The sequence below is a fragment of the Bufo bufo genome, chromosome 3 (assembly GCF_905171765.1).
Source record: "Bufo bufo chromosome 3, aBufBuf1.1, whole genome shotgun sequence".
In the NCBI taxonomy this organism is placed as follows: Eukaryota; Metazoa; Chordata; class Amphibia; order Anura; family Bufonidae; genus Bufo; species Bufo bufo.
In genome coordinates, this window is record NC_053391.1 from 104,365,901 (window position 1) to 104,389,749 (window position 23,849).

Genomic DNA, 23,849 nt, shown 5'->3' on the forward strand with positions numbered 1-23,849 from the left:
CATGTTAGCTTAAAGGGGGATTTTCATCTTGGGGATTTGTGTTCTAGATCAACAGGAAATTACAAATATCTGATATCTAGAGAATTGGGGTGCCCTGAGGTGGCCTCTGAAAGTCACATCCAGTCAAAGAATGAATGGAAAGCTGGTCACAAATGGGCTTGGCCTCTCTCCATTTACTTCTATGGGACTTACAAAAACAGCCAAGTACATGTCTAGCCCTGCTTACCTCAGTGCTAGTTCAATAACATGAACTTTGTGGAAAAAGTTCTAACAAGATGGACTGTAAGGTGTAATAAGCCAGCACTCCCCCACATACTAGATAGAGGACCATTTAATTATTGATGATGGAAATTAAGACAAGGGCACGGAGAACAATACAATTGTGCCAATGTGTCAGACCCCAGAAACATACCCAGCGTGAAGCATAACTCGTTAGTGCAGACATCATGCGTCTGTCACGACACGCTTTCCTGGGTGAAATTCCATTTTCTCTATGCTCTATACAGATGCCGCCTCAGTCGGAGAGGAATTATGCAGATTATTAGAGAGGAGACAAAGCTGTGTGACATGAATGAAGCTCCAGAAATCAAAAAAAGCAGGTTTCTTTCTGAGCCCTAAATGCTTTTTACATTCCAATGCTGGGATGAACGTCGCCAGCAGACGAAGGGCGACTTCACGTTACAAGTCCGCAACAAATCCACAGAAAAATCGGCATTTCTTCCATGATGCACTGCAATAGGTGAATTCGAAATGCTTATCTAAAAGTAGAAAATTTCCATGTGCAAGGCTACATTCACACTGCCAGGAAGGCTCCCGGTGAATGTGAAGAACCCCGTTTACCCAAAAAAGGTTAAAAGTGTGCCCCTGTGTTTTTTTGCTGTAAAGAAACGCATAACCCACTGCCCTGTTTCATAGAAAGGTATCCCATTGAAGAAGGAAAAACACACACACACACCATGCGGTATATAGGTTTTAACATGTGAGCCTATGGGCTATGCATACCATTGTATGGTCATATAGTGCCCCACCGTCAAAGGCAGGCGTTAGAGGTATACATCAGGAGTGCCTCCCAAGTTCGCTGCAAACAGTCTAGGGGAGATATATCAAAAACTGCACTTTCTGCACCCGTCTTGACATCTGCTGAGCTGACGGAAGATGCGCCTATTTTATGACAAGGCACAGGACTCGTCATAAATTAGACATCCTCCGTCAGTCCGCGCACATAAACAGAAATCTGAGGTGCCCTCGAGTTCTGCCTGCATTTACCCTAGAAACCTGGCATAAATGAAGATAAATTTTTTGCAGCTGGCAATGCCCCCTTCCCACCCATGCCAAAAAAAAAAAAACATTCGAGACAATTTTTTTCCCAAAAGCTACATTTAAAAAGTCGCAAACAGGGTTTGCTACTTTGTAACGCCACTTTTCTGTTGCTAAATGATAAATCTCCGCCAATGTGTAAACTGATTCTAAACAGAGTCTAAAAAAGGGGCAGTCCAGACGCTGCGATCGGAGGATGCATGTGACAAGAAAAACCCAAAAGCTAATGAAAGGGTATTACAAATGCATAGCTGCCACCGTGTAGTTGGCAAATTTGGGGTATATAAGCTCCCCTCTAACCCCCGAAACACCCCCAAACCCACCTAGGATAAGCCCAAATTTTCCAGGATTGTTTCTGAAAATTATGGGGCATGTTTATTAAGACTGGTGTTTTAGACACCGGTCTTAATAAAGCCCTAATCTGGCGGAGGATCCGCCGAAGTTATGAAGAGGCGGCGGCATCTCGATAACTGTGGCACATCCACCACCAATGCTAAATCTAAGACAACTTCTGAGCCGTCTTACATTTAGACCATTTTCTACACCTACAACAGGTGTAGAAAATGATGAATGAGACGGGCCTGCCAGCCTGTCCCCTTCCACGCCCACAATTTTAGACCTGGAGTAAGCGGGACATGTTGTATCGCCACCTGCGCCGGAAATACTGTATGCCTAATTTAGGCATATTTCAGCTTAGTAAATGACTCCCTATGAATTTTGGACAATCAAGCCCGTCCCAGGGCTGCACTTAACTCTTGGCTTTTGGCAACACAGCAAATGTGTTTTACTTTAGATTCATGTGTTATTATTTCTGTTTTACAGGTTTTAGGTGAATATTGAGGTCAGAGATGTGGCGCGTTACTGACCATTGGGATCCCTCATATAAACGTCTAAGTACATTTTACTGCAATGCACTATGTTCAGCTACAAGTCAATTCATAACTCTTGTGCCAAATTCACCCACATCCGAGCGCCATTTGTTAAGATGGCATATATCTGATAAAAGCTGCTCTCTTTCCTGTATTTCGATGTGCCCCCCCTGGGGTCCTGGCAATCCTCTCTTCCTACAGAATGATTTCACTTTACACAAATGGCTTACAAAAATGACAGAAAGGATGGAAGATGAGGGATGATTTTATTAGGGAACTTGAGTGCGACCATAATTAGGACTGAATGCACCTCCATTGTATAGCTCGTAGGAACGGCTGTTACCATGGAAACCTGGAACACATTTCGCAGGGAAAAACGGAAAAGAACTGACAGGGATTGAATGACCCGGGCTGCCCCGATGTGTCTCCCTTCAGAGGAGATTTGTAATGAAGACTGAGATTGATGTCTCTGTGCTCAAAAATAAGGGGTCTCTGCAGCTGGAAAGGAAGGGTAATTTATGAGCAAAATGGCATCCCCCGAGGCCTACAACTATATTTCATAAAGAGCAAATGGAACCGGCTTCAGATACACCTATCATCATGTGTTCAAATGTCCATCTACTCGCAGGCGGCTGTCGCCAATCCTGCTGGGGAGCTAGTTTCGGAAATAATACCTTGTGAATAGCTGCTGCCATAAGAAGCTTCTAAATTTCTTACTGGGAAAAACATATCTGCCTCAGAGTCACCAAATAAAGGAGGTATAGAAAAAAGGAAAAATGGCTGAATAAATTATTTTGCTTATGTTTCTGCTTATGGCTGCAGCAGTAATTTCCATCTTGACCTCTGGGCATGGGCGGACTGGCCATAGACTCTACAGGGAAATTTCCTGGTGAGCTGATGCCTAGAGGGCCACCCAAGCCCTTCTCATGGCCACCAGCCAGGTACATACGATCTGAAGCTCTCAGCATTAATTAATGTAGAAGCATAAGGCACTTTTGTGCTGCACTGTGGTATTTGGTTCTGCTGGGGCAGTATATTGTGCTGCACTGTGGTATATGGTTCTGCTGGGGCAGTATATTGTGCTGCACTGTATTTGGTTCTGCTGGGGCAGTATATTGTGCTGCACTGTGGTATATGGTTCTGCTGGGGCAGTATATTGTGCTGCACTGTGGTATATGGTTCTGCTGGGGCAGTATATTGTGCTGCACTGTATTTGGTTCTGCTGGGGCAGTATATTGTGCTGCACTGTAGTATATGGTTCTGCTGGGGCAGTATATTGTGCTGCACTGTGGTATATGGTTCTGCTGGGGCGGTATATTGTACTGCACTGTGGTATTTGGTTCTGTTGAGGCAGTGTATTGTGCTGCACTGTGGTATATGGTTCTGCTGGGGCAGTATATTGTGCTGCACTGTGGCATTTGGTTCTGCTAGGGCAGTATATTGTGCTACACTGTAGCATTTGGTTTGGCTGGGGCAGTATATTGTGCTGCACTGTGGCATTTGGTTCTGCTGGGGCAGTATATTGTGCTGCACTTGTGGCATTTGGTTCTGCTGGGGCAGTATATTGTGCTGCACTTGTGGCATTTGGTTCTGCTGCGGCAGTATATTGTGCTGCACTGTGGTATTTGGTTCTGCTGCGGCAGTATATTGTGCTGCACTGTGGTATTTGGTTCTGCTGGGGCAGTATATTGTGCTGCACTGTGGTATTTGGTTCGGCTGGGGCAGTATATTGTGCTGCACTGTGGCATTTGGTTCGGCTGGGGCAGTATATTGTGCTGCACTGTGGTATTTAGTTCTGCTGGGGCAGTATATTGTGCTGCACTGTGGTATTTAGTTCTGCTGGGGCAGTATATTGTGCTGCACTGTGGTATTTGGTTCTTCTGGGGCAGTGTATTGTGCTGCACTGTGGTATTTGGTTCTGCTGAGGCAGTATATTGTGCTGCACTGTGGTATTTAGTTCTGCTGGGGCAGTATATTGTGCTGCACTGTGGTATTTGGTTCTTCTGGGGCAGTATATTGTTCTGCACTGTGGTATTTGGTTCTGCTGAGGCAGTATATTGTGCTGCACTGTGGTATTTAGTTCTGCTGGGGCAGTATATTGTGCTACACTGTGGTATTTGGTTCTTCTGGGGCAGTATATTGTGCTGCACTGTGGTATTTGGTTCTGCTGGGGCAGTATATTGTGCTGCACTGTGGTATATGGTTCTGCTGGGGCAGTATATTGTGCTGCACTGTGGTATATGGTTCTGCTGGGGCAGTATATTGTTCTTCACTGTGGAATCTTTCAGCTAGGGCTTTTTTTATGCTGCACTGTGGCATTTTGTTCTGCACTATGGTATTGCGGGCCCTACTTACTTCTGTTGTCCCACCTTCTGTGAATATAGCCCTGGCTAAAACATGAGGCCATTTTTATTTTTATTTTTTTCAGGGCCATTTTAAGTTCCCACTCCGCCCCTGCCTCTGGGTCTAGCGTTCCCCAAAGACATCCTTTAAGGCTCAATTCACACCTGAGCGTTTTACAGCGCGTTCCTACGCGCTGTAAAACGCTCAACAAGGAGAAACCAATGCTTCCCTATGGGAATGGTTCTCACCTGGGCGTTTTACAGCGCGTACGATCGCGCTGTAAAACGCCCGACGCTCACACAAGTACAGGAGCGTTTTTTTGGGCGCTTGTCGCGCGTTCCCGTACATAGACTTTCGGGAACGCGCGACACTGTGTGCACACTTGTCTCTGTATGCGCGCTTGTAAACGTCCGTACAATCGCGCATACAGAGCGCTCCTTTCAGAACGCTCAGGTGTGAATTGAGCCTAAGGCAATGAATGCATGAAGACAGGCGGGAGACAAAATGTCAGGACTCTGCACAGGCCTGACAACGCCCAGCGGACACTTACCCATATGGTGCAAAATGAGATTAAATTTCATTTTCTCCACTATAATACTGTGATAAATGGGCCACTTTTTTTCTCACACGTGGTCCATGGACAAGTATTGAAAAAACTAATTATCCAGTAAATCATAGTGAATGAGAGTCTTCAGTTCAATAAGGACACTGCTTTTCTTTTTTTTACACGAGCATCAATTATAATGAATCCTCTTATGCTGGAGTGCAGCTATCCAGGTTCCCAACTCATCAAAATAACTGTATTTCCAAAGAGTTCCACTAGGTGGAGATATTCCATCCAAATGGTTGCAAGTAAAACAATCTTACACCTATACAGCACAGAGCCAGTGATTACCTACCGGACAGTATGTTCCAACCGCATTAAATACAACATACAAATTTTACAACATTGGTACATTTTTGGCTTGTTAAAAATAAGTAAAATAATTAAATATGTGATAAGTAAACATAATTGTGACTACTGGTCACATACATACAATGCAGCATCCTGTCATACCTTCTCAGAATATATAGAAGGAGAACTCATGGGATTCATAATAACCATAGCTGGTCCGGCAAACGTGTGAAGCAAGTTCCCTCCATATCGTTGTCGCAGTGTGTGCAGTACGCTGGATTCATTCAGATAAACTAGTGAAGCCAAGTCTTCCACCCGATCATGAGACGGTGGGTTCGCCTACGTAAAAGGACGAGCAGAATTAGGTTCAGTAAGTTATATCAAGTCAGAGTATGGGAGTATTCACACTGACGGCAGTGCTCTTTTCTCATATACACAGGCCCCATTTCATTTATATCCTCCTTTGTGTCTATTTCTTTCATTTCCAGCCAGGGGTTATTACCGTACTTTTGTAGTCCTGGGATGCGCCATTCATTTTAGATATTTCTAGTAACGCTTTCTTCCAAACTATGGACAAAAATGTGGTCTATGTAATAGAAGACAGTGATTATGGTGGCCCCTGTTCCATTATATGTAAACCGTGGATGGTAAAATACACAGGTGTGATCTCACCCTGAGAGGAGTTTTAATAGTAATCTTTATATAGCGCCAACATATTCTGCAGCGGTTTACAACTGGGGGGTTCATGTACAGAGCCATAAATTACATAGCAACAGACAAGTCAATGAATAAAACAAGAGAAATGAGGGCCCTGCACGCAAGAGCTTACAATCTAGGAGGAGTTTTTATTCATCCATAGATGGGAGGCCCCTCTGATCACTAGGACAAGGATGGCCTTGTTCCTCCATGCAAGGTGATCATTTACAAGCCCTGACCCTCCATTCAATGTCTATGAGGCTGAGGGTAACGGCCAGACGCTGTATTAGGCTGTTTTGTCGCCCCCTAGACATTGAATGGTACGGTGGTGCGCATATGTGACCACTGCCCATTTAAACTCCTACTCACTGTGGTCATAGAGGGAGAAGGAACATGGGGCCTTCGAACCCCCATCAAAGCTGTAAAAGCTCGTCCAGACATCAGCTATCAAACCTGGCTGCCCAATAAACAAGCATACTCGGATCAGTCCTGTTTATTTCAGTAGTGAGAGGGAGAAGACCCCGCCATATACCTAACTAACCAGTTACATACTTTTACAAATCACCTTATACTACCTTTAACCCCCCCGCATAGAGAAAACTCACTTTTTCCACATCATCCTCATCCACATCCAGTAGAGTCCCATCATTCTCCAGTCGAATTTTCACTTTTCCTTCAGGTAGATCGCCGTTTTCTGAATTCAGCTTATTCGCTGTTCAAAACAAAAAGAAAACTATAAGTGTTAATATTTGCAAGTTTTTTGCCAAGGGAAATATATATATATATTCATTCCAAACTAACTTATGGACCGTTTTTTGTACTGTAATTTGTTTTTATATCTCAAGTAATAAAGATAATTAATAAAAAAAAAAAAAAAAAAAAGAACTTATGGACCGTCTATTTCTACAAGTGATTACATTTTTATCATTATCTACTGCCGTCTCTCCTGACATGTCGGTTTTCCTAAGTAGTCCCATTCAAAGAACAGTTCTTGAGCATCTTTTCTTACAACTGCACTGTGTTATTCCTCAGTTATTCCTTCAAGAAATGCATGCATAAACAGACAGAGTTGGGGGGTGCCCCTACAAACTCTGAAACTGTCCAATCAGCAACACACACGTATGACAAGGGAATAGTAACACCCAACTGATAATTTATTCATACAATACTAGGAGGAATAACAGAGGAACAGCACAACACGGTTATAAGAAATTATAGATGGAGAATATGTAGAATACAAGAACAGACATTTCAGGTGAGGAGCCAGGTCCTCTTTAAAGGGCTTCTGTCAGCCCCAAAACACATACGGTATATATATTTTTTTTGGGCTTGTTAAAATCCTTATTTAACGACTATTCCCTATATAGGGCTCTTACATTTGTCTGTGGCTTCTTTTCCTTAAAAATCGATCTTTTAAAATATGCAAATCACTTCACTACCAGCAAGTAGGGCGTCTACTTGCTGGTAGCCGCCGCAAAAAACCGCCCCCTCCTCCAGTTGATTGACAGGGCCAGGGAGCGCTCTCCTCCTCCGGCTGGCCCTGTCATCATTTCAAATCCCACGCCTGTCTTCATTCAGCGCAGGCGCACTGAGAGGAGGACGCTCGCCTCCTCAGCACTCCCTCAGTGCACCTGCGCCAATTACGTCACCGAAAGAGAAGACGTCATCAGTGCAGGCGCACTGAGGGAGTGCAGAGGAGACGGACCTCCTTCTCTCAGAGCGCCTGCGCCGAATGAATACAGGCGCGGGATTTGAAATGCTGACAGGGCCAGCCGGAGGAGGAGAGCGCTCCCTGGCCCTGTCAATCAACTGGAGGAGGGGGCGGTTTTTTGCGGCGGCTACCAGCAAGTAGACGCCCTACTTGCTGGTAGTGAAGTGATTTGCATATTTTAAAAGATCGATTTTTAAGGAAAAGAAGCCACAGACAAATGTAAGAGCCCTATATAGGGAATAGTCGTTAAATAAGGATTTTAACAAGCCCAAAAAAAATATATATATGTGTTTTGGGGCTGACAGAAGCCCTTTAAAGTGCCATTAACTCCATAGCGGAATGTATATGAAAAATAAAGTGTTTACATATAGAAGATAAAATCAAGTGCAGACCGGTACAGAGGGACAGGGGACAGTGCCCACAGGAGCTTACAATCTACAAGAGAAGCAGAAATACTAAGGTGTGCTTTAGCTGTGAATACTGATCCATATTGATGGCAAGACACGCAGACTAACAAATGCCTCGTTCGCTCTATTTCAGCCCTTCGCTGTGACTGCCCTGGGGTCCAAGAATTTCCATAAAATAAAATAAAAATAAAATAAATAAATAAATATTTTGGCTTTAAATCTGAACTTGCAGAAAAAAATATATATGAATTAAGGAGTTAATTATGAGAGAACAAACAAGAATCGATCTCCCTATCCATCTAGGCACATGGGGGGGTCATTTATAATGCTGAAATATGTCTATATTAGGCGTATTTTAAGGCGCAGACGGCGGCGCAATGGTTTTTCGCAGTCTGCCAGGTCTAAAAAAAAAAAAAAAAAAAAAAAAAAAAAAAAAGTGGACGTGGCGTGGGCCGGGCCGCCAGACCGGTCTCATTTACCATTTTCTACGCCCGTTTCATTCATAAAAAAAGGTCTAAATGTAAGATAGCTCAGAAGAGGCCGGCAGCTCTTCATAACTCCAGCAGATCCACCGCCAGCTTAGGGGTTTCTAAAACGCCGCTCTTAATAAATGTACCCCATTGGTTTCAATCAGCTGTGGTCACCTGATTAAAAAGCTGTTTTTCCTTTATTGATCTGAGGCTCCATTCCCGAGTAATGATAATGAGTAATGATAGGCCTTTGGTGCAATGAGGGCATCACCATTGCTATTGTTGCACCCGAGCTCCACTCCTTAATACATATTAGGCCTCTTTCACACGAATGATACGGATTGTGTCAGGGTGCGTTCAGTAAAACTCGCACCATTTCAAAAGCAAGTTCAATCAGTTTTGTCTGCGATTGCGTTTAGTGTTTCAGTTTTTTCTGCACGGGTGCAAGCAGTTTTGATGCGCTTTTCACGTGTGTGAAAAAAAAACTGAAGGCTTACAAACAACATTTCCTAGCAACCATCAGTGAAAAACACTTTGCATCCCGATTAGGCCTCATGCACACGACTGTTGTTCTGGTCCGCATCCGAACCGCAGTTTTTGCGGCCTTTCTACAATGGGCCGCCCGTTCCGCAAATTGTGGAAGGCACACGGGCGGCTTCCGTGTTTTGCGGATCCGCGGTCGTGTGCATGAGGCCTTACAATGCGTTTTTCACTGATGCCCCATTCACTTCTATGGGACCAGGGCTGCATGAAAAACAACGCTCATGTGCATAGACCCATTGAACTGAATGGGTCAGGATTCAGTGCGGGTGCTATGCGTTCACTCCCCAGCACATTGTGGGGACAGAGTCAATGGGCCAGATTTGTCATTACACTTACATCTTACTCCACTTTTGGCTAAAGTCACTTCTGGCTAAGTCAGATTTATGATTGGCCCTTTAATACTGTGATAAATGTGGTTTGATGGTAGCCGTTTATTCTTCCGTAAGCGGCTTTACAAAAGTTGCACGTCTTTACGAAAAAGTCGCATGTTCTATTAAAAAGTCGCAAGATAAGCATGGTCCTCACTGCAGTGAAATTGCGCAATTTTTTGCGACTTTAAATTGTCGCAATAGTAAATCTGTCTGCAGATTCATTTACATAAGAAAACACGCACACTTTTAGAAAACTGGCGAGCATAACGCAGAGCCAATAAAAGTCGCAGTTTGTGCAAAAATTTGCGACTTTCTCACTCCATTATTTTGACTTGAGCTAATGATAAATCTGGCCCAATAAGTGTAGATGGGGCACGAATCTTATGTATATAAAAGGCCAAGAAGGAAACCTATCACAGCTTGATCTGATTTCTGTCAGTTTTCTTTAGGCTACCTGTGCACACATTTCTGCACAGAAAAAAAATAAAACACGCAAAGTGTACATAAGATTTGGGAAATCTCATTCACTTTGCTGGTACTGTACTAAGCTGCAGTTTTTCCGCACGAAAATCCATGCAGAAAAAACATGTGTAATCCACATTGTGTGCAGGCAGCATTAGGAATCGGGGCAGAAAACGAGATTCTGATAATTTGACAATAAAACCTCCATTGCTTATTTCAAGCGGTTATAATGACAGCATAAAACATTGTATTAAGTCAATAATACGTTTTCTCCCCCCAGGAGATCCCATATTTGCAAGGCACAGTCCAAGCCGTGCGCAGGAGAGCGGTTCAGAATAATAGTAGATCCGGAAGGTCACAGAAGCCAAGCCTGCTCTTACCTTCCTACTCAGTACTTAGAGGCAGGGAGGTATAAAAGGGAATACCGAAAACAGTCTTTATAGCGGCTCTTCTATAGTTCATAAATGATTCAACCCTTCAGGGGGCAGCTGGAAATTACTTACCAGTAAAGAAAAGAGAACCCAGAGTTGGCCAAAATGTGGACTTTTGCACCAAAGCAATAATATAGCCAATAATCAGACCACGTATGAGAAGTGAAGAGCATATTTTACAAACAGCACAAAATAGTAATTTCTACAATTTCCACAATAAACATAGTTGCCAACAGTCCTGATTTGCAGGGACTGTCCTGGCAAATTTGAGTTGTCCCATGCCAAAAATGGACGTGGCTTATAAAAGCCAGATCCAAACAAGGGCAGTTTCAGCTGGTTTCCTGGGACGGGGCTTAAAGGGGTTGTTTCATCTCGCGGTTACTAAGGCAAGATGAGACACAGTCCCAACCACCAGCCGGCTGGGAATCAGCATAGCTTGCCTGACCATGCTGTTTCTGCAGCTCTCATGCACTGCAATGCTGTTTCACGGCTGTCTGGTGGTCAGGACTGTGTCATCTCGTCAAAGTAAGGTCTCATGCACATGACCGCGTGCTGTCCGGCCAGTGCTGCGGACCGCAAACCACGGAAACCGGCAATGTGCGTTCCGCATTTTGCGGACCGCACATCACCGGCACTAATAGAATACACCTATTCTTGTCCGCTATTGCGGACAAGAATAGGACATGTTCTATTTTTTTCAGGATCGGAATTGCGGACCCGGAAGTGCGGGTCCGCAATTCCAGATCCAGGCCGCACATCGTGCGGCCCCATAGAAATGAATGGGTCCGCAATTCGGTTTCGCAAAATGCGGAACGGAATTGCGGATGTGTGAATGGAGCCTAAGGCAGAGATGAGACAACACGTTTAAAGGCCAAATTCGCACTTATTTGGTCAGTTATTTCCATCACTGATTGGAGCCAAAACCAGGTGCGAGTCAAAAACACAGAACAGGAGCAAATTTTTTCATTATTCCTTATCTCTTGTTTTTGCTTACAATAACTGATGGAAATAACGGACCAAATAACTGAAGTGTGAACCTGACCTAAATGGCTCCAATTTACCAACTGCTATGTTAGTAAGGCCTCATGCACACGACCGTTCCTTTTTTTGCGGTCCGCAAATTGCGGATCTGCAAAACACGGAAGCCACCCGTGTAGAAATGCCTATTCTTTTCCGCAAAACGGACAATAATAGGACATGTTATATATTTTATTGCGGGGCTACGGAACGGAGCAACGGATGCGGACAGCACACGGAGTGCTGTCTGCATCGTTTTTGGCCCCATTGAAGTGAATGGGTCCGCACCCGAGCTGCAAAAACTGCGGCTCGGATGCGGACCAGAACAACGGTCATGTGCATGAGGCCTAAGTATGAATAACAAAAGGGCAAAAACAAATCTTGTGACAATGGCTTCTATGAAGCAGAGTAGAAGAGCTTTCGTTACAATGGATTGTCAACCTGAGTGTCTAAACGTCAGTCACTTACCCAGAGAGAATCCATCTTTGTGAACCAGCCACACCTTCTCAGTCTCATACCAATTCTGCTCTGCAGAGATCTGCTCCTCGGTCTTGGCCTAAAAGAGAAAACAATACCATTTAGATTGGATGACACTAGATTGGTGGGCCTCCATGGTGAAGGTTTTCCAGATGTGGTCCTTCAAGGCTGGGTCAAAACATGAGGAAGACGGGGGGTCGGGGGACAAAGACAAGCCAAGGACAACAAAGTCTTGTATAGAACATTACACAATACACATCACAACCTATGAAACAACATAAACATCACCGCACACAAATACAGAGCTTCCATGAGATGACAAATACCATAGTGCCAGTTTCTGCACTTTGATTTACGGATGTAGAGTTAATACGCTTAATACACCGTCTTTTCTTGACTGGCTGCCCGCTCCCGCCCTTTAGGATGTGAACACTAAGGCTGGTTTCACACGGGCGTTGCGGGAAAAGATGCGGGAAAAGATGCGGGAAAAGATGCGGGAACATGAGGGAACATGAGGGAACATTGTAATGAGTTTTCACGCGCGTGAGAAAAATCGGCATGTTTGGTACCCAAACCTGAACTTCTTCAAAGAAGTTCGGGTTTGGGATCGGTGTTGTGTAGATTTTATTATTTTCCCTTATAACATGGTTATAATGGAAAATAAAATCATTCTTAATACAGAATGCATAGTACAATAGGGCTGGAGGGGTTAAAAAAAATAATAATTTAACTCACCTTAATCCACTTGTTCGCGCAGCCCGGCTTCTCTTCTGTCTTCTTCTTTGAGGAATAGGACCTTTGATGATGTCACTGCGCTTGTCACATGGTCCATCACATGATCTTTTACCATGGTGATGGTTCATGTGACGGACCATGTGATGAGCGTAGTGACGTCACCACAGGTCCTTTTCCTGTGCACAGCAAAGATGAAGACAGAAGAGAAGCCGGTCTGCGCTAACAAGTAGATTAAGGTGAGTTAAATTATTTTTTCTTTTTTTTTTTAACCCCTCCAGCCCTATTGTACTATGCAATGTATTAAGAATGCTATTATTTTCTCTTATAACCATGTTATAAGGGAAAATAATAATGATCAGGTCCCCATCCCGATAGTCTCCTAGCAACCGCGCGTGAAAATCGCACAGCATCCGCACTTGCTTGCGATTTTCACGCAGCCCCATTCACTTATATGGGACCTGCGTTGCGTGGAAAACGCACAAAGAGGAGCATGCATTGCGTGAAAATCACTGCTCATATGCACAGCCCCATAGAAATGAATGGGTCCGGATTTAGTGCTGGTGCAATGCGTTCACCTCATGCATTGCACCTGCGCGGAAATCCCGCCCGTGTGAAAGGGGCCTAACTGTATTTGAAACCATATAACATTCCTATGAGAAGCCAACGTCACCTCTACCCATTATTGAAGCATTCTTATATAATTACAAGATTCTTTGTCACCAGAGTGAAATTTAGACAATATTATAGTCACGTAGCAAACAAAACTGAAAACCAGGAGCAGAAAAGACATCATGTGATAACATTATAATACAATATAAATGAAACCAAGGTGAAAAAAAAAAAATCACACAAAATTGTTTGAAAAACCAATACCAATGATAGCAGGTGGCCTGGAAATGAAGGAAACGTGACCTGATAACCCTCTAGAAGTAGGAAGAAGTCTGCTCACCATGTGGAACGTCATCTATATACCCCCAGTTCTCCACTGTCATTTGGCCATCAATCAGTATTACAAAGTCACAATTTCTACTTAGTGTGGAAGAAGAGTGGGTAGAAAGATGTAGGGTAGGTGTAGCGACGATCAACATGCTAGCATATGGGGGGAGATTTATCAAACTGGTGTAAAGTAAAACTGGCTTAGCTGCCCATAGCAACCAGATTCCAGCTTTCTTTTTTCAAAGCTCCTTTAGAAAATTAAAGGTGGAATCTGATTGGTTGCTATAGACAACTAAACCAGTTTTCATTTCACCAGTTTTGATAAATCTAGTGGACAGCGTGATGCTAATGTCTGTAAAGTGATGCGGAATATAGTTGTGCTATATAAGTGTACAGTAAATAGTGTACAGTAGTGCCAACATTTAAAGGAAACTGGCCACATTGAACATGCAGTCTGACGCAGGAGGAGCTGAGCAGACTAAAAAAAATAAAAATAAACTATGCTGAATCTTTTCCTATAAATTTTCCTATATATCAATCACGTAAATCCCTCTTACTAGGATTAGGAATCCAGTGGACTGTCTTACCCACTGACTGACGGCCATCTCTGTATGGATAGTCTTACAAGTAAGGTTGTCAATCAATAATAGGACCACCCACTGGACTCCTAAGGCCAAAATAAGCAGGGATTTACATGAATCTGTTCCTACAAAAATATAAAATCAATCTGCTCCGCTCCTCCTGCTCTATAACAGGCTGCCTGCAGACTACACTGCATATTCAATGTGACAGGTTCCTGTCTAAGACACCAGGGGCCTTGCATCAGGAGGCTGTAGTTTGGAGAAAAGCAGTGGCCCATATAGACCAGGATGACAAAATTGGGAATTAACTGTCACCACCAGAGAGACGGGCCTTATAAGGGGTAGTGGTCCACAATATAGCTTAGTAGGGGTGCTACTATAAAATAATGATTACTTTTGTTATGTAGGAGGAAGCATAACTTCAATATAAGGCAACAAGGGTTTTTATTAAAAATTACACACTTCCTTATTGCATACCATATGAAAATCACCTATTTTAAAGATTTTTCATCAGTGCATACAAAGAAGGTCAGGACATCTTCAGACCATAAAATTGGAGATGAAATCCTAAGTGTGACGTAGTTATCTCAAGTCTCTAGTAATATAAAATATACTCATTATTATCTAGAGGAAGACTTATTTCTATGTAGAAAGAGGATTGAAACGTAATAAGAAAAAAACAGACTAATAGGAAAAAAAATATATATAATCCCTATAATGCTTGAGAAGATATGCATAGGTCTGCAATCATCTGTTTTACTGAAGGTAGATTACATTGCATAATTTATGTGCAACTTAATATCACATCTGCTTTGTGTTTTCATTCCACATGGGAAGAAGTTCTTCTACATTACTGAGCTGCACGGCCCTGGTCTCATTCTATGTGCCGTGCATCTGACAATGTGCATGCGACCTGCTATCATGGAGTGGATACCTTCTAGAGAAAAGACACACCACACACACAAAAAAAAAAAAAGCAACATCACGGCATATCATCAGCAGCCAACCTGAGGCAGAGCATTGGGCGAGCTCAGAGACAAAGCTGAGGCTTCTTCAGTGGGACCCTGAAAGGCCGACTGGGTGGAAGGAGGAAAGCAAGGTCTAGTTAATGGCTACTGCATGGCCAGTCATGGAATCAGAGACATGTGTCATCTTTAAAACCTCACACACATCTGTGAAAGCTTACAAATAAAATAACGTGACTATAATGAATCAGATTAATACCATTACAGGTCAGAAAATGTAGTCCATTAGGCCATCAATTTTTCTCATTATTAATTTAATTCACTTCAATTACCAAGAGATGACCAAATAATGCCTTACTTCATTTTATAACCAGTTATTGCCAGATTCCCAACCCTTCCGAACCTTAACAGGTATGGATCTTACCCTGTTCCAACACCTCAGAACATTAGGGGGCTGTCCACGATTCATATTGATGGACTACAAAAATGAATGGAGGGTGGCCATTAATGATACATGGCTCTCCTTTCACTTTGAGGGTCCCATTCTGGAGATGGGTCCCAGAGGTTGGAGCTGCACCTATCGGACACTAGTGGCATATCCAGGCGATATGACACCAATGTCTAAGATGAGAGAACCCCTTTGAATGTAATAAAATAATAAAAAGGTCACATACTCACCAGTTCACTGCCATTTCCAGTGCTGCTGCTCTGGTCCTCACATATGGTCTATTTACAGGCTGCAGCAATGACGTAGCTGTACACAGCCCGTGACTGCTGCAGTCAGTATCTGGCCTCAGTGGACTCTTTCCGTATACCACTGAGGAGAGTGATTGCAGCAGTCACAAACTGTTCAAAGCTACATCATCCTTGCAGCCTGTACACACAAACCGAAGGGAAGTATCAGATCGCCATTACCGGAAACAGTGGGGAATTAAGTGGCGAGTATACGACTTTTTATATTTTTAAATAAATTAAGAGCCCAAGGGGGGTTCATAAAAGTCAGACAACCCCTTTATTTATATAACCTCAGGAAACCTCTTTATAATTAGATTCAGCCTTTGAGGAGAGGCATCTAGCAACGGGAACGCTGGGCAGGAGGACTGCTGTGTGTAACATATCAACTGCAACTACGATACATATAATACACAGGTTTCCTGAGCTCATTATCTAGGAAAGAGCAGTACAATAGGTTAGCATCAGGTTAGCGCATGCAGTAACATTTCATTCGGAAAAGGGGGGAAAAATACTGGGAAGCACAGATGTCATGGCCGCCAGCTAATGCTTGAGATGCTCAGGAGAAGACGTTGTTATAAATCATGCCAGAAATTGTAATAGGAAAGTACATGCAGAAGATCCATCAGGTGTGATGGTGCACACATGCACAGGGAGATGTGGAGGACAGGGGGATTAGTAATGCAGGAAGGAGATGTGAATTGAGCCTTACACTCCAGCATGACACACGCGCACAGACACCAGCCCAGATGTGGATAGAAGACGAGGCTGGGTTGGCAGAGAGATCCTGTGTGCAGGGGTACAGTACCTGGCTCAGTGCAGAGGAAGAAGAGGCTGCTGGTTCCAGCTATAGCAGCAAGAAAATGAAAGAGAGCAGAAACTATCAATGAATGAACGTAGCGGACGCCTTCAGACACGACATCACTGGCAAATAAAAGACCAACAAAATATTTGGTGTATTAAAAGGGAGCCCGTTACCATGAAAACGTTCTCTAATCTACCGGTCCCATGTTATAGAGCAGAAGGAGCAGAGCAGATTGATATATAGTTTTATGAGGAAAGATTCAGCATAATCAGATAGCAATCAATGAGTTTGGAAGTCCAGTGGGAGGATTCGAAAAATGACTGGCGATATTACCTATACGACTGTGCATACAGATATAGCTGTCAATCAAAGACAGGACGGCCCACTGGACTCCTAAGCACAGAAAGTCAATTAGGCTCCATTCACATCTCGGAGATCCAGCCGGATCCAGTGCTTTACCGCCAGATCCCCATTGACTGCAATGAGGTCCAGCGGTGATTTGGCCAATTTCTGGAATAAATGCCAGGTTTTGGCCGGACAAAAAACACTGCATGCAACGATTTTTCATCCAGCCAATAGCCTTCATTTGCGATGGATCTCCGAAACAGAGATGTGAATGCAGCCGAAGTTATAATGAATCTTTTGCCACAAAAATATAAATATTAATCAGCTCCGCTCTTGCTGCTCTATAACATGCCGCTGCCAGATCAGACTGCATATTCGACATGACCGGTTCCTTTTAAGGTGAAGGCGGCAGAAGACTATCACACCAAGATCGAACGTTAATGTTCAATACAAAAACTCTGCTATCCCGTCCATGGAAGCATGAACATGAAGAAAATGGTTAGTAGAAGATGGTAGGTGCAACCTGGATTCATATACTAATATATTCCTGAGGGTAAAAATGTTGTAATACATTGTAAAAGTTAATAAAAGCATGAGCAGGACATCATAATAATTTTAGAATAGGCTGTTCATCGCCATCACGGTAAAGACATTTACAGTTTTTGTTTTTGCAGCTATTTTTTGAGCCAAAGCCAGAATTGGATCGGTTAGGAAGATGTAGGAGTCCTTCTTGTGTATTTCTCACTACTCTTTGTTTTGACTCAAAAAACAAAACAAAAAACCTGCATTAAAAAGGCCATAAAACTGCGTGTGTGATTCTTGGCTTGAATACACTACATAGATAAAAAAAAAAAAAAGAAATGTCCATCCGGCACCAATAGAGTTATTTACCAAAAGCACATGCAAGAGCATTAGTTGTTCCAAATTAAACACAAACACACACTGTCCTATGGTTTTCCTCATTGAAATCAATGGAAAAAGCCATCACCAAAGAGGTGGGCCCTGCTGTGTTTTTAAAAACTGCAAAAGGCGCTAAAAACCTCAAGAGGGCCCCATGCACATTCTTCAACTTCCTACAGACAGCTGTATATACACTAGCGGCTGGCAATAGGATCACAGCATGTAAGCATGAAAAGTTGAGCTTGTCCATACCAATCGAACAAACTCTACCCACAAAACTGGTCGACAACAGGGACATCTGAAATACTGCGGGTACTTAGATAAGAATGCCAAGACGTAAGCCATAGCTGGCGACGAGCACAAGTAGTTGCCCGACCAACAACAACGGCCTTCATACAGTATGTTCTTTCATGTACCAATAGGCAAGTTACTGTCACATGTCTCCAAGAGGTATAAGTCAACCGAGCCAGAATATTTTACTCAAGAATTAGGCTGTACAACGGCCTTCACAAACGTCAGTCACCAAATCCCACTGATGTTCCTCAGACATCAACATTAGTTATACACAAGCAACAGTTAGAAGCGGGAACACAGAGCCGCCCAAGCACAAGAAACATGGAGTAACCTAAAAACATTATTTACAGATGCCATGAAGATCCTCTCCAGACGTTTCTGGGCTTCCTCTGGCGCGGTCTGCTGGGATACAGGACTTGTAGCCTAAAGGTCAAATTTGCATTCATTATTTATGTACTGTAGAGATAATATCCTATCTGACATGCATGTTACCAAAAAAATTAATCAAAAAGATAGTGTTAGGGCCCATTTACATGGCTCAAGAAGCCAATTATTGAGAATGAATAGTCCATGAACAGTCATTCCCTATAATTAGCCTGTGTAAAAGGTGATGGGAATCACCCAACCGATAAAAATGTTTGGTTGACGGGTGATCTGATCATATAAGTGGCAAAACTTTGTCACTCAGAAACACGTCGTACTGCTTCAACAGTGATCTGCTGCCAATGAACAACAAAGCTGCATCAGGACACGATCGCAGGTTCGTTCCCAATCACATCCCCGTGTACCGGTCCATTTAGCGGTAGTGGTGATCATTCAGACAAGTTGGCAATGATCGGGAAAAAATGGTTTGTTGCCCTGTGTAATGGCCCATGTAAATGGGGACTACTGTGTAATGCCACACATCTCGCACACTATTTCCCACAGTGGGAAAAAAAAATAAAAAAAAAAATGAAAATAGTCACACTCTACCAAGAGAGATTAATAAAACTACTACAATATCAGTGATGACGGATCTTAGTACATTCTCTTAAAATATTCTATGCAATATTTTGCACATGTGTAATGGTAGTGAGTGAAAATTCAGCAAGAAATGCAATGATGTTGAGGTTTTTTATATTAGAAAAGTATTTACACATTATTTTCTATAGAAAGTGCTCTAGGAACATCCATGGGTCCCATAACTCTGTCAGACCCTAACCTACCCGAGGGGATCCAAGTACTCAGATGAGCCACTGTGATATTGAATGGAGTATTTTTTTTCATAACTGCTCCTGTACACATTTAGATCTGACATGAGGATCATGTCACACACAAGGCAAACGTTAGCCTTGCTGATGAGGCATGCTAGCAGTCTTAGTTTCAACACAGGATTGCATTATAAAAAAAGGCACCTGCTACATTCGATAAGAGAGGCCATCTTGCTTCGTAAAAAGTGAACAGAATGGCAATAACGGAAAAAAATAGAACAAAATGTTTTAAAATAAAGCACATTATTGTATATTAGCATTTTGCCCCTGAAACCAGTAGTTTACATACATAAATATACAAAGCAATTATGGGCAGAACAGTAGTTTCTTCTAGCTTGAAACAACGTCCTTTCATTTATCACGAGTGGAAAAAATAGCAGACATGGCACAGCTGAACAGAGTATAAAGATAGACATGTATGAAGGCCCTAACTATAGGAGGACGCTGTATCTTCTTCTTGCCCGTCCATCAGCACTTCAACCAAAATAGTAATTTCCCTTACTGAAAAGTAGCTAATTTTCAAGGTTATACAAATAAGAACATCTGATGTGGTCAAAGCCCAAAAAATATTTAATGTGGCGACAATTACAGGACAACTTTTTGACGCAAATTCTCAAATTATTTCAAAATGTGACTTTAAACAATGTGTCCTTTAACACAATGCCATCTGTAATACTCTCATCCAAACTGTAATCATGTTGACTAATGTTGAGGTCATGTCAGGAGGAGGATCTCCAGCATCCACAGTGTATAGAAAGCTTGTCCATCCTACAAACAATTGAGCATTTCAGGCCAGAAGGTGGCGCTTACTCCTAATTCGTAGAGGATACCTCTCCTCCTTTGAGCAGTCAAGAAGACTTTTTTTAGATAATAAGTATCAACATCCATGTGGGGTTTCACATGAACATTTTAAAACCTCCTGGAGGAGTCACAGAGGTGCTAAGAATTTTGAAGCATTTGGTGAATTACCCAACTTGTTCCATATCACATAGAAAATTCTTATTTCATTTAGCAGATCTAAAACATCAATTGAAACAACACACCTTGTTTGAGATCCATTTTTCTTGAGTGACCTGGGAAGACTTAGACTTCTGAGGTCTGGGCGGTGCAATGCCCTTCTTCAGAGAGTGCTGAGCAGAGGTAGGAAAATTATTGGAACCAAAAGTTCACTCTGCTGCTATCTAACACAGATAAGGCCCAAGCGCAGCCAGCAAATGGTTTTGTGCTTTTTCTACTACTGCTATTTTAGGCTGACAGCTCAATTCTTCATTGATAAAAGCTAAAACTTAAGAGGAGCCAAATATAGTTGTTCAATTAGCAGCCAAAGTACAAATCTGAATAGCCACAGGATCAATACATGGGCTCAAAAAGTATTTCAAAGCCAACTCCAAAAAAGGTGTATACATTGTAGAGCATAAAATAAATTGTTCTACTTAAGTCATGCACACTAATCATTATAAAGGGTTAACACATTAGAGCATAATAATAGCACTGCACACTGGTCACATGCTTTGTTAATTTTGGTCAACCAAACTGGAAGGAGGACTTTGTTGTGTTTTTTTCTGCTCATGCACACACACATGGTTAAATGTGGGTACCTCTAGTATAAATCCTTTAGATGGTTTCTGTGGCGTTTTGTTGATCAGGTCAGGACTAACTGCTTTGGAAGGGTGGTTATCCTGCTTGTCAGAGATCGTCACTTCTACAGAAGCAGGAGGGTCAGGACTGGAGGACTTCTCACTTGGTTTTTCAACAGGTGGAGGAGGTGAAGCCACCTTCTCACTTGCAGGTTCCACTTTTTTCTCAGGAAGCTTAAATCTATGTTTATGTTCTTTTGTTTTACCCCTAGTCATGAGGCTGGTAAGGCCTACAGAAATGTCATCCTTCTCTTTCTTAGCTTCGGCTTTTGGCACAGCAGGTGCCTGTGGAATGGGAGACCGAGGCTGGATTTTTTCCTGTCCTTGGGCATGTTCATTTTTGCCCCCAGCATCCTCCTGTGGAATGACTTTTCTAACCATTTTTCTAACAACTTTCACCACTTTCTTTTTGGTACCAGATTCTTCAGAACCAGCCTCTGAGTTAATGGACTTTGCACTTTCAGCTCTCTGCATGGTGCTAGCTGGATTTTCATCACCGTTCTGCACCGCTTCTGGGCTGGTTACACGCACAGGGACTTGCACCCTTTCCGGACTCTTCACCCTAAGGAGATTTTGTCTTGGCTCTGGGCTTTTTGCTCTTAGTGGGTTTTGAGATAATAAATTCCTTGGAGATGATGGATTGTTTAAAGGCTGCTCTCCCTCATTCTCTGAGCTTTCAGACTACATTTTGAACATGGAAATAGTGCAAAAGAGGCAATTTTGAATTATATTAAAAAAAAACAACTTCAGATAAAGTTATTATATAAATTTTCATTTAAAATTTCTGCAATCAAACACATATCTGAGCTCTCTAGTATGCTATATAATGGAAAGATACAAAAAGATGTCTAGATAAAAAGTAAAATCTCAAACTTTCCTAGAGCAAGGAGGCACACCAATCCTGCAAATACTTACCTCAGGATGGATTAAAAAGGAGACTTATCACCACGCCTATTTTAGTCAATACTTGCCATTCCCATAAAATAATTCTGGAACATTATATCTCTGTGTTGTGCCGTTCTTCTATTATCTTTTCTACAAATATATGAATCAAATGTTACCATTCTCCTTGTCAGGACACTGAATAGACAGCAGCCAGCACCCAGTTGTTAATGTTCAAAATTCTTGGAGGAATAATAGAGGAAAAACACAACACAGAGTTAAAAGAAAAGAGATACTCCAGAATTGCAGCCTTTAATACGAAAATCCGAATAGTTAAGAAATATTTCTGCACTATTTCCCCAATGCACAAACCCACTTATTAATTATTGATTTTACCTAGATATGTCAACTGGATATTGTTTAGGGTACATTCACACAACCGTAGGCCATCCGTGCCCATATGGGTCCGCAATTATCAAGATACGGAGCAGTGCGGAGCCACGTATAGGAAGCCCACGGAAGCGCTTTTGGCAAAAGACAGCACATGTTCTACGTTTTGCCATATATTGCGTATCCCGTACCCATTGAAGTGAATGAGTCCGCGCCACAATATTGGATTCACATGGCCAGTGCCTGTGGATTGCAGACCACAGCTCAGGCACGGACAGCTTACGTTCGTGTGAATGTACCCTTGATATGAGGTCTTGTTTGCAAATACAATACAATAAAAATGAAGATTAAGAAAATATGAATGTAATTTGAGATCTTAAAATTCATATAGAGAATCACACAGATTTTTTTTTTTTTTTTAAATGCATTTTATTTTTGATATTTGCATTGTGCTTGTATAACCTAGCCAGGGGGGGACGTGCACAACCTAGCCAGGGGGAGGACGTGCACAACCTAGCCAGGGGGGGGGGGGGGGGCGTGCAGGCGTGCACAACCTAGCCAGGGGGAAGACGTGCACAACCTAGCCAGGGGGAAGACGTGCACAACCTAGCCAGGGGGGGGGGAAGACGTGCACAACCTAGCCAGGGGGGGACGGGACGTGCACAACCTAGCCAGGGGGAAGGGGGGGGGGGGGGAGACGTGCACAACCTAGCCAGGGGGGGGGGGGGGGGGGGGGAGACGTGCACAACCTAGCCAGGGGAAGGGGGGGGGGGGACGTGCACAACCTAGCCAGGGGGGGGGGACGTGCACAACCTAGCCAGGGGGGGGGGGCGCGTACAACCTAGCCGGGGGGGGGGGGGGGGGGGGGGCGCGTGCACAACCTAGCCAGGGGGGGACGTGCACAACCTAGCCAGGGGGGGGGGGGGGGACGTGCACAACCTAGCCAGGGGGGGGGGGGGGACGTGCACAACCTAGCCAGGGGGGGGACGTGCACAACCTAGCCAGGGGGGAAGGCGTGCACAACCTAGCCAGAGGGGACAAGTACATTGCTGCCCAGTATTTTAGTCTGACAGGTAAATCATTCAATTCTGTTGATAACTTTTCATTTTAAAGCTTCCCCTAGCACAGATAAAACTAGGACTACGAAGACCCTAGTCTGCACCTGCTGCTTGTATTTTCCCCTGCCCATATGTCCCAATGAATAAAACAGATGGAGACCGTTCCCCAGTTTATAACTTCCATGGCCTCAGTGAAGAGGACACCGAAGTGCTGTAAAAGCATACATCCAATCAGCCTGTGACTACACAGCTGCAGTAGTATCTGGCACACACAAGAGAGACTGCAGTGCAGGAAAAGCCCTGCTACATGCCCTCTACCCAAGAACCTAC

At 43.2% G+C, this 23,849-nt stretch overlaps 1 protein-coding gene across 20 annotated transcripts in view; it reads right to left on the reverse strand.

The window, feature by feature from the left end:
• The window catches only part of MYO18A (myosin XVIIIA), a 316,966-nt gene that overhangs the window by 189,598 nt on the left and 103,519 nt on the right, over positions 1–23,849 (reverse strand). For 6 of the 20 annotated variants that reach the window (XM_040423434.1, XM_040423435.1, XM_040423419.1 and 3 more), the window contains exons 3-8: positions 18,651–18,725; positions 16,767–16,805; positions 15,269–15,337; positions 12,001–12,088; positions 6,726–6,832; positions 5,587–5,763 (exon numbers count right to left, since the gene is read on the reverse strand). In XM_040423434.1, the coding sequence (XP_040279368.1) occupies positions 5,587–5,763; positions 6,726–6,832; positions 12,001–12,088; positions 15,269–15,337; positions 16,767–16,805; positions 18,651–18,725 (555 nt within the window). Of the gene's footprint in view, positions 1–5,586; positions 5,764–6,725; positions 6,833–12,000; positions 12,089–15,268; positions 15,338–16,766; positions 16,806–18,650; positions 18,726–20,595; positions 20,683–21,150; positions 21,871–23,849 lie in introns of all 20 variants that reach the window. The other 14 variants (XM_040423437.1, XM_040423436.1, XM_040423427.1 and 11 more) reach the window with 7 other exon arrangements.